This window comes from Zalophus californianus, chromosome 4 (assembly GCF_009762305.2).
Source record: "Zalophus californianus isolate mZalCal1 chromosome 4, mZalCal1.pri.v2, whole genome shotgun sequence".
In the NCBI taxonomy this organism is placed as follows: Eukaryota; Metazoa; Chordata; class Mammalia; order Carnivora; family Otariidae; genus Zalophus; species Zalophus californianus.
The window spans coordinates 30,121,639-30,133,554 of record NC_045598.1 but is presented as its reverse complement, the minus strand read 5'-3'; the positions used below and the strand labels follow the sequence as shown (position 1 = coordinate 30,133,554).

The window sequence follows — 11,916 nt, the reverse complement described above, 5'->3', positions numbered from 1 at the left end:
GGCTACTTTCTGTTCCACAGCCTTGGAAACAAGGTGAAGAACAGTCTGTAAGCAACTTTGGGCAGGGGGTTGCCAAAACAAAGCTCAAGCAGTTGAACATGGTCACTTCTTAAAAAGAATTTGGGGAGCCTGACCACAAGGATCCAAATTCTGTTTTTAATAACCGATACAAAGGCAAAGTGGCTCCTCCCAAACAGCAGTGCCACCAGGGGCTGGCCCAGCCCCACGCTCACCTGTGTTGTGCTCCCAAGCAAACCCTGATGCTCCTGCTCCAGGGAGACTTTTTCTTTTTAGAGGTTCAGTGTCCAGGGAGCTCTCTGTGTGAATGAGGTGAGCACAGACTCCACATGGGTATTTTAAGGCTTGGAGTCAAAGTATTTTTCAACACGGCTAGGCAGAGTCCATGTGTCAAACGGCCCGTCTCCAGTTTGTCCTAATTCCTCACCACGCATTTGTAGACCTAGGACCACAGACCTTTGCTATGTCATCATAATCACACCTAATGTCCATCCTAACTTATGATTCATATTCTGTGCCTGGAAACAGTCCCTGTATTTAACAATAATACCTACAACATAAAACAATCCACCGTTACAACTTATATGGTCACAAAACATTAATGATCTTCTGTAGACCAAGCAAATGTTTTTAACCATAATTGTCGTGCATCAAATTCACAGCCAGAATCCCCAAGATCAAAAAAATTTGCACAATACAAATAATAACTTAAAATACACACACACACACACACACATACACACACACTCTCACACACACTTCTTACAGAACTGTGCTTGGGGAAACTCCATTTGTTGAGTGCCACTGAGGGCATATTTTGCTAAACTGCTGCTCCAGGTATTTTTGTTTGGAAAATCTATCACAGTAGGGCACAGCTGTTTATTGGATGAGCAGAAAAGAAAGATATGCTTGTGGCAACCAGAAAGTTTTAAGGTCTTTCAAGTTGTATAAAATGGACCTGCAGAAACGTTTAAGTATTCTCAGGATGCAAAGTTGGAGCTGAAATGTGATATCAAACCAGTTGCAAAAAGTGTACAGCAGCCATCTCTTGAGGTCAAACCTGGTACCCAGATATGCAAGAAAGCTTCAGGACACATCTATAAATTAGGGGGGGGGAAAAAAAGTTTAAGAATAATAAAAATATAGTGTCATGCTTTTTAAAAATATTAACCAATGGGAAATGTGATAAACATGGAGAATGTACATCAGCACTTAAAATGTCCTAAGTTTTCCAGAATTTAAGACACCTGACTCAGCTTCAGTTTAGATATACAGCTATATATTACTTTATGTTTTGAGTAACTAGTAAGTAGTTCCAAGATGTCCAGAATTAAGAAATTGTGACCACACACTTGATAAGCTAGCTTAAGGAATTAACTCTCATAAATTACTAATTGAAACTACCTTTCTGGAGGAAAAGCCAGGTAACAAACAAACCGGTACTGCAGTCAGACTATCTAGGTTTCAGTCCTGGATGAACTACTACCTTTATGAGCTTGGACAAATTATTTAACCTCTTTAAGTGCCATCCTTACCTGTAAAATGGGGCTTAACAAAAGTTCCTCCCTTATAGGGTTACTGTAGATTAAATAACTTCATGAGGATTTAATGGGCTTAGCACAATGCTGGACATGCTTTTTTTTAACGTTAGCTATTATTTTACTCCACAGGGGTGTTTTGCTCTCAGGAGACAAGGTATTCAGTGTCAACATCTTGCTCCTAGAAGTTGGAAAATTCAAAGAAAAACTTGACAATACTTACAGCTTGTTGGCCTTGTCCCATATCGTCGCATAATCTGATCATGTGTGAATTTCACAAAAGATTCATATTGTTCTGGAAGGGGGAAAAGACAGTATATACTATCCCCAGAACTCTCCCTCAGTTTTTTAAGAATCAAGTGTCAGGATCACATCTAGCTTCCCATTTTAAATTATCCATTCTCAGACCCTCCTTTTAATAGCCGCTCTGGGATCTGTTACTTACTTTTAGATCCCAGAGCCAAATCCCTAGGCTCCTAGATTTGGTCACTGATCATCTATATCACATTTTCCTAATCTTGCCCCTGCTGTAACTCCATCCCCTACTAAAGGCTTCTCAAGACAGACTGGCTCAGTACTACAAATCAACAAATTTTAGGAACTCTCTAAGACATGAAGCTTGAATCTCTTTTCTGCATTCTATCCTTGCTATAAATCTCAACAGACATGTTGAGTGAAAGAAGTGGGATGGCTAGAAAGCGGAGAAAATTTCATACTACCTAACTGTAAACAGTCCCACAGTACTACCTTCTAAAGAGAAACTCAGTAAAAAAGAAGGTAGCCCAACATCCATGAACAGAGAAGTGACTTAGAGCCAAGTGAACAATTGTGGGGATGGAGGTAGGAGAGGGGAAATGGTATACTGGAGCTTCTTGTCTTAATACTATTATTAGTATATTAAAGGATCAAAGAAGTTTGACTATAAACAAACCCACTTAGCTGTTGTTAAACCAACAGTTCTCATTTAAAGCAGACTTTTCTAACATTCTGAGGAACCATGTGGTGTGGGTCACCAGATTAGGAAATAATACTGTTACAGGAAGAAGTTGTTGTCTAAAACCTCTCTCATCCAACATTGTCCCCTTTCCCTAAATGGGCACTACTCTCTATTCCTGATTCAGATCTCTTCCTTTCATAAAAGGCTCTACTTGTTGACATCACTGTCAACTCCCTTTGTTCAAACCTGAGCTGTGCTTTCCAAACTAATGTACATCCAAATTACAGAATGCCAGATTTTCCCCAAATCCACATAGTGACTGCTACCAGGAATTCTGATCCGTGTCGACTATACTCCACTCCCAACCACCAGTTGGGAGGTTAGCCCCAAATAAACTACTCACTGCCTTTATTCATATGGAAAAATGTACAAAGAAAAGCTTGGCTTATCTCTGTTTCAGAAATGTAAATGAAAAGTCCTTCCCATAAAGTGTATAAATGTATAATGTTTAGAATCACCAGAGAGTAACTTACTATTCACAACTCATTAAACTTTCTTACATGAAGGCCTGCTCTTTTTCTAAGTTACCATTTTACTGAACCTTATTATTTACCGAACCCTATTAACAATGGCACAGCCACTGCCTCAGCCTACCTGCTAGTTTGGTATTGAGGAATTTGCTCATACTCCTCCCGAATTTTATCTTCATAGTCTTTTAAGAGACGCTCACATATTATTCCAACTTGTCGGAGGGTAAAGGTGGGCTGGTCCTTCTTCATCCAGGAAGAACCTGGCCAAAAGACAAATCTAGTTTTATTCTGTTTTTTTTTAAAGATTTTAAATAATCTCTACACCCAACGTGGGGCTCAAACTCACAGCCCCGAGATTAAGAGTCACATGTTTCTACCTAATTAGCCAGCCAGGCACCCCAAGACAAATCCACTTTAAATAATACATTATAGTTCTAAGGTTCAGAATTAATAACTTTATGTAAGCACTCCTGGGATACAAAAACTGTTCAGAAAAATAGTATTCTTCACAACTCTACATGGAGTATTTCACAGAATCTGTGCTTCTGCCATTAGTTTTAACAGTCAGCCCAAAGGTAAACTGAAAAGTAGGAGGAACAATGTGTATCCAGGTGTGCTAGCTGATCTGCATACAGAAAAAACAGTTCTGATGCCGTAACAATGTGAGCCCATAACTCAATGCTCATTTGGTAAAGAACAAGAACAAAAAGTAAGTTGATATAAAGCCCCTAGTCTGGATTAGAGAAAGTAGATTCACAGAGCTACTCAAATCCTTGGCGATTATCTAGACCTATGTTTAACTGAGGTGCATAATTATCTGTAGAATTCACAAAACATGATACACATTCTGACTTAATTCTAGGTTAGGGCCTGGGCCATCTTTTAACTTCCACAGGTGGTTCTGATAAGAAGTGGTTAGAAATCTGATGCTTAGGAGACCAAGTAACTTGCCCTATATACACAAACTGTTAGCAAAGTCACTATGAATGAAGAAGATAATTAGGCAGTACATATCTCATCCTTCATCCCTTCCAAATCTAGGAACAGAGTGATATATTCGTTAAGATAGTAGTTAGAAACCAAAATATTCACTGGAATGCCAGAAAACATGGAAGTCGGCTTCCTGATCATGAGAAAAGCGGCAGCTCCTTTGGTAGCCCAGTTCTGAGTTGTTCCTCAAAGCTCAAGCCTAGATTCCATTTCTTCAGCCCAATTAATCTGTAAACCATTTAGCACTCTGAAAGAAGTCATTTTTAACCTAAACCAAAATTTCTTCTTTACAAATGAAACCTAAAGTTCCACCCAGTCATCACTGTATTGTTTCTCTGCACCCATAACATATTCCATTACTTCAAAAATCTAATACTAAAATCTCAGAATATTAAGGAGAGCCTTGCTAACTATTACCACTGAAAAGTCTATCACTCATGAACACGCAAGAACAACTAAAAAGGTGCTATTCTAGAACCAAGACCTTTGGGTCATAAAAAAAAAAATTTTTTTTTTAAAGATTTTATTTATTTATTTGAGAGAGAGAATGAGAGAGAGAGAGCACGAGAGGGAAGAGGGTCAGAGGGAGAAGCAGACTCCCTGCTGAGCAGGGAGCCCGATGTGGGACTCGATCCCGGGACTCCAGGATCATGACCTGAGCCGAAGGCAGTCACTTAACCAAATGAGCCACCCAGGCACCCCCATAAAAAATTTTTTTAAATGATTTGAGGTGAGAGGCGCCTGGGTGGCTCAGTCAGTTGGGCATCTGCCTTTGGCTTGGGTCATGGTCCTGGGATCAGGCCCCGCATCCAGCTCCCTGCTCAGTGGGGAGTCTGCTTCTCCCTCTCCCTCTGCCTCCACCCCCCCACCCCCGCCAGCTTATGCTCTCACTCACTCTCTCAATAAATAAAATCTTTTTTTTTTTTTTAAGATTTTTATTTATTTATTTGTCAGAGAGAGAGCACAAGCAGGGGGAGCGGCAGGCAGAGGGAGAGAGAGAAGCAGACTCCCTGCTGAGCGGGGAGCCCGATGTGCGGCTCGATCCCAGGACCCCGGGACCATGACCTGAGATGAAGGCAGATGCTTAACCGACTGAGGCACCCAGGCACCCCTCCATAAATAAAATCTTAAAAAAAAAAATTACTTGAGGTGAAATTCACATAAAACGAATCATTTTAAGATGAACAATTTGGTGTCATTTAGTATACCCACAATTTTGTACAACCACATTTATCTAATTTCAAAGTATTTCCATCACTCCAAAGTAACACCCCTTACTATTAAGCAGTTTCTCCCCATTCCCTTCTATCCTAGCTCCTGGCCAAGACAATCTTATGTTCTGTAAGGAGACAATTTTTAATCAAGGTAATTTCTAACTTTCAGAACTACTAAAAAGTAGAATAGTTTTGTAAGAAAAATAACTCCTTTACAGTTAAAGGACAGAGTTCACCACCAATGGAAATGTTTACACACTGGCCTCTTGACTATTTGCAGGGATATGGCAGGCAAGACTGGTGGCTGAACTATGTGACCATGAAGATTCTCTCCAACCCTGAGATTCTATTTTTGAGCACATCCTCTCTGACCACCTGTCAATGTTATAGAGCACTGCTGTCACACAAATGTGTGCAATGATGGAAATTCCCATAGTTGTGCTAATACAAGAACTACATGTGGCTACTAAGCACTTGCAATGTGGCTACTGCATCCAAGAAACTAGATGTTAAAATTTCATTAAATTTTAATTAACTTAAAACGCCACATGTGGCTAATCTAATGGCTAAGATATTAGACACTGCAGTTACAGGGTACTTCTACACTGGGTGGATGGAAGCCAAATCACATCAACCTAAGGTTTTTTCCCAATTTCATGACTCTATGGTTTGAAAAGTATTTACAAGTAGTGATATAATGCATACATTTTACCAATTTTATTACTTTAGATGAAATCAATTCTGGATTAGGAAACCATCATTTGAAGAACCATTTACAAACTCTTTTTCCTTTTCCAAGTTTTTATTTAAATTCCAATTAGTTAACATACAACGTAATATTAGTTTCAGGTGTAGAATTTAGTGATTCATCACTTACATACAACACCCAAGGTTCATCACAAGTGTACCATTTACAAACTCTTAAATGGTTGGTCTGTCCACACCAATGTTTGCTTACCTGGAGAACTAGGTGCTGTGAGTGCTGAGGAATGAGGCTGACTTTCCGAAGTACAAGCTTCACTCTGATTAAGAACAACTTCTAAATGTCTCCACCTCTGATAACGACTATATTCTTGTTTGATGTTCTGAAAAATTTGTTCTAATAAAAAAAGAAACACATTTGAGCATTCACTTTATTGTGCCATTTCTTCAAACTTCTTGTCCCTTCCCTCATGTTATTAATATTAGCAAGAAAAATGTTTTATTCTGAATAAAGCACTCTCATATAACCCCGAAAGTATTCCTTCTTATTGCTATTTCAACAATGCATGGAAAAGGAGCTATTTTAGCATAAACCCTCCAGATAGTTCCCGTTGCTTGTTTTCCTGTGACAGTGAAGACTACAGTTTGCTTTAGGATTAACTAGTACAACTTACAGCAAAACAAAAAACTCATCCTTCACCTAATAAGGAGCTATTTTTGATCTATGTTAAGCTGCACAATTTTACAAACTAGTGTACTGGGGTGATTCTCTTACCACCTAAGGCCTTCTAAAAATGAAGCTCTTGTCCCATTTGGGACTCAAGATCTTTGGGGTAGAGGACAGCAGAAACCACAATATGGTCACCTCCTGGACACGGACCATGGGGAGACCTGAGATTTATTGCTTGGAACCGATGATCAGGGCTTAGAAAAGAACTTTCTGATCCTACTGAGAGCCAATACTTGATGGGACTCAGATTACTATTCTGAGTCAAAGTAATCATAAACCAAATTTGCTAACACTATTGAAGGGAGTCCAGGACACACAAATTCACTTTGAAGTACATTCCTAGAGACAACACAGTCTGAAAGGATGTGGTTTTCAAGTTTTTCATTTTTGTGGTAGAATATGTATCCACTTTCCAGATAATAAAGCCTCCTTATCAAAAATAAAACCCAGAACATCATATTACCACCCCCTCACATTATTCTAATGTATACTTTGCTATAATTGTATTTTTTTAATGGGGCTGAGTGTTAATACCATTTTGCTTCTTCCTAGCTGTGTGACTATGACCTTGGAAAATCATTAAGGATCTTTAGTGTACTTCTTCAATATAAATGTTAACTGCCTACCCAATGAAGCTTTGAAAACAAGTGACAGTACAGCCTAGGAACTAACACAAACTCAGTATCTCACACATAACTAAATTTGCTAACACTCAGCCTAAACAAACAATGTAGTAATCGATTAGCGAGGCTTTCCCTTAAAAATGCTATGAAGTTCATATTTTAAGATCGCTGAATTTATGAAGTCTTTGCTTCATCTTTAAAATGTATTATTCACTAAGCATATACCTGCCAGATTCAATACAAGGATGCAAGGAACTGCAACGACTTGAAACAAGAAAGGACAAGTATGAGGACAACGCTCATGAGAACAGAAGGTCTTTGATAAACCTCTAACTGCCTCCTGTATGGCGAAGTGAACAAATGGAAAGATACAACTTTTAGGCTGGTTAAAGGACAAGCAAGTCCAAGAATCTAAACATGGCATGCACAGTAGAAAAAAAAGGAAGTACATGTGATTTTCTCTCTAAGAAGGCCACTTAAAAAAAAAGAAAACGCAAATTTCTTTTTTAACAGTGGATGATAACTTTAATCTTTGCATCCCATTATTATTTGACATTGTGCTTCTGGGTTATATCAGACTAAGCCTATCCTCAAAATTCTACAATGGTTCCTAGCTGTTACAGACCAAAATTCAAACTCTTCGGGGCGCCTGGGTGGCTCAGTGGCTCAGTGAGTTAAGTGTCTGCCTTCTGCTCAGGCCATGATCCCAGAGTCCTGGAACTGAGCCCTGCATCGGACTCCATGCTCAGCAGGGAGTCTGCTTCTCCCTCTCCCTCTGCCTCTCCTCAGCTTGTGCTCTCCCAAAGAAATAAAATCTTAAAAAAAAATTTAAACTCTTCAACATGGCGTTCCATGTCTTCCAAGACTTGGCCCCAGATTGTTTCCAGTTCCATCTCCCATTATAGCCCAGTTATATTACATAATCTTTTCCTTAATTTGTGCATTTTCACGGCTTTGCTCAAGCAGTTTTCCTTTGCTTAAAATGTGGCTATCTTTCTTCCTTCACCGTCATTCAAGACCTAGCTAAAATGCTACCTCAATCTGGATGTTACTCACCAAGCCACAAGTCATGATCAATTAATCGCTTTGCACCTGGACTCACTCCATGTTTACAAACATCTCCCTCAGGTCAGCAACACCCTCCTAAGCCTGCTATCAACTTAGCTCTTTTAAGCAATAAAAGGCTTAATTTTATATGCCTTTTCCATAAGACATGTATCTTTTTTTTAAAGTGAAGTAAAAACATAGTTTCTTGACCATTTCTGAGAGAACTTCATAACCTTTGAGATAACAATTATGTTATAAAATGAAGTCACTGATTTTTAAACTCACTTTTCTATTAGTTAGCTTTATTCTTTCTATTTGTAAAGCAACTAACATTTCCTCCCCCATTCCTCCTTTTTAATACAGAGGACACGGTTTTCACTTAAGCCAAAGCATTATATAATCATTCATACTTTATGTTTCTTTCTTGACAGAACCATATTCCAATAAGCATTAAGGAGTTTAACTGATCAATCTTTACAAATGAGTATTTTAAGTAAAATATTTTAATATAAATGACCAAGAAGGTAGTTTGCATGATCTATGCGAAAATTAAAGTTTAAAATAGGAACTCCCATTACTGCACTCTGCAATACTGAGGCTTCCAAATACATTCAACAATCATTTATTAAACATTTGCTGTAATGTGAACTACAACAAAATTAGTCTACAGGATATTGTTGGAAGAAATAAAACATATGCATAAAATCAATCAAGATAGGGCAAGTATTAATTCTATTTTGCAGAAGAGAGATCCAGAAAGATTGTATGACTATCCTTGGTATCTGCAGGAACAGAAGAAAAGATAGCACTTCAAGTGGGCATTTTGTCCCGTTTTTCTTTTTTTTTTTCTAAATAGGCTCCATGCCCAGCATGGAGCTCAACATGGGGCTTGAACTCAGGACCCTGGGATCAAGACACTGATGCTTAACTGACTGGGCCATCCAGGCGCCCCCGTCCCCTGCTTTTGAAGGGCTCTTTACAAAAAAAGTTTTGCAAACATTATCTCATTCAGTACATAAGGCTTTGCAACATTAAGTGGTCAGGGAATTTAAAGTAGAACAGAGTTCCTTATGGGGCAGGGTAATGGATGGGAGACTTGCAGAAATGACTGTATTTGGATTAGCAAATACAAGGGGAAAACATCATGATGGAAGGCAAGGATAACAGGCACACCCAGGTGGGTCTGGAGAAAGAGCAGCAAAAGCATAGTTTGGGGGAAAAAAATGTGTAAAAGACTAAGTAAAACATATGGTTATAGCTGATAAGTCCTTTGAATGCCAGAATAAAGAAGAGGTGAACATGAGAGAGTGGGAGAGCCTGGCTAGCAACTGCAGGAATCTCTGTGCAAGACAGTATGAGGGCCTGAAATCTGCATTATGGATATGCAGAGGAAAGAGGAAATAAAGCCCAAAGGCACCGGTAACTGAAAAGGGATGAGGAAAAGAATTTTAAGGCAGTCCTAAGGTTTCACTTACGCTTGAGGAATAGAAAAACAAAAAGAAATAACTCGCCGAAGTCGTTTTGAGGACCCTCCCCCATTTCCAGGAGCCCTTTAAAACTGCGTATTAATTGTGATGCACTTTCCCCTCTATTCCTGCACAATGGTTGGGGGGGGTTTGTCCTAACTTTACAGTCACACTAGCTCTCCCCTTTCCTCGACCAATGTGTAATCCTTACTGAAAGAATCTCTGTTATGGATAGATGAATTCCTGCTTCTGGAACCTCTGTAGGTTTAAGGATTCTCAAATTCTAGCTAACGACCTACCGATTTCAAGCTATATATGGTACAAGACAATAGCCATACAATAAAACATGGCCAGTCCCTTGGAAATAGGTTGAAATCGGATTCTATGACTTCTGCGACGGCCTCTGGTCCCTAAAGCCTTCTGGAAATCAGGTCTCCCTCCAAGCTACAGTACAGTGAACAGCACACACTCAGGCCCCATGAACCCGCCCCCAACCCCCACCTTCAAGGCCGGGTTCGTGAGTAGAATCCCATTTTCCATGGCCCACTGGATCTGCTGGGCGGCTCTGTGCAGGCCCGGGCAGCGGAGGCAGGAGGGGCTTCGTGCACGGGAAGGGCCCCGAGCGACCAGGGATATTCTCATCTTCCTCTTGCCGCCCACCCCTCCAGTCTCTCCAGCTCCAGGAAAACCGAAAACGGACACTGGGGCCCCACCATCCCTCCCGGATATCTCCCATCCCCGGAAGCGACAAGGCCCAGTGGCATCCCAGTTCCCGTTTCTCAGGGCAAAGAAGGGGTCTGTGGGTGAAACAGCCTAGCGCCCACAGCCGCCCCACCCCCACCCCCCAAAATGCCTGGGCCTGGCTTCCTGCCAGGCCCGCAGCATAGGTTACCCGGTGTTGGAAGGCGCCGCTCGCTGCCGGGCGGGGCGGGCTGCTGCAGAGTCGGCGGTGGGGTCTGCGTCTGGAGAAGCGGCGGCGGCTCGGCGTCCGGGGGCCTGAGGCCCTGAGTGGGGCCGGGCAGAGGGGCGCAGCGCCGCCGCTTCGGGGAACCAGGGCTCAGCAGCGCCGCCTCGAACTCCATGGGCCGCTTCAACGTCGCCCCGCACGCCATGCCGCTGAGGGGCCAGGGACCAGGAGCGAACGCCGAGGTAGCTGCGGCCCAACCTCCGGCTCCTCAGCGGAGCTCGCAAGCCTAGCCGGCTCCAATGGCGCCTCCAGCACCCGGCAGCGGCTCTGGCCCCGCCTCCTGTGACGTCACGGGCCCTGGCCACCGCCCGGCAGAGGGGGAGAAGCCGGAAGAGGGCCGCTCTGGGAGGCCGGTCAGCCACGTTCCGGTCCGCGACGCCCCCCGCTGAGGAAATGGAACAGTCTGGGCGGAGAGCTTGGTCTCCAGGCAACCTCGGGAAGGCCCCCACCCCCGCCTCCGCCCCTCCCGGGGTCCCATCATCCCCCACCCCCACCCCGCGTCCCCCCAGTTCCTCGAGCCTTCGCGCCGGGGTGGCCCCTTAGGTTTTCGCACCTGCGCGGCAGGGGCGTGGGGGAGGGGTGAGCTCAGAGAGGCCGGCTGAGAGGGCGCGGGGGTCGGGTGTCTCTGGGTCCGGTAAACCTCCTATCTAGGCCGCTCTAGTCCCCGTAGTGGAAGAGAAGGGCATTCTAAAATGTCTTCAAGGGCATTCCCGAGTCCAGGGAAGTCTTCACTTAAGCGTAACCTGAGATCTGTGTATGGACTTTAGGAAGTCCACCAACCCCATGAAATTGTGTGCAAAATTGTGTTTATCTATCTTGGGAAAGATGACCCATATCTTAAGCAGCTCATCAAAGGGGTCTGCTCCTCACAGTAGTTAAAAACAACCCACTGGCTTAAATCACCCTGGAATGGTGTCAGAGTGTTAAGGACTTAAGCAGGTAACTGATTTGCCAGTCCCTGCCTCTGACCTGCAGCTCAGTGCTTCCTTGGGTCTATGAGAATTCTTTACAGCAGGGACAGATGTAAAATGCTTTTGATAAATTCTGGAAAGATACATAGATAACAGGAGGGTACCACTTTCAGAAACTGTATGTGCTTATGTATTACTGGGAAACGGGTCAAATGCTTTCAACTGACCACCAAAGAATCTGTG

The 11,916-nt window shown here is 42.4% G+C and overlaps 1 protein-coding gene across 1 annotated transcript; it reads right to left on the bottom strand.

The window, feature by feature from the left end:
- Positions 1 to 277: 277 nt before the first annotated feature.
- Positions 278 to 11,053, bottom strand: AKIRIN1 (akirin 1). Its single transcript, XM_035727123.1, is given in 6 exon segments — positions 278 to 1,115; positions 1,780 to 1,851; positions 3,148 to 3,166; positions 3,168 to 3,283; positions 6,186 to 6,326; positions 10,688 to 11,053. Coding segments are annotated over 6 exon segments (579 nt in total). The 5' UTR covers positions 10,908 to 11,053; the 3' UTR covers positions 278 to 1,104.
- Positions 11,054 to 11,916: the final 863 nt, after the last annotated feature.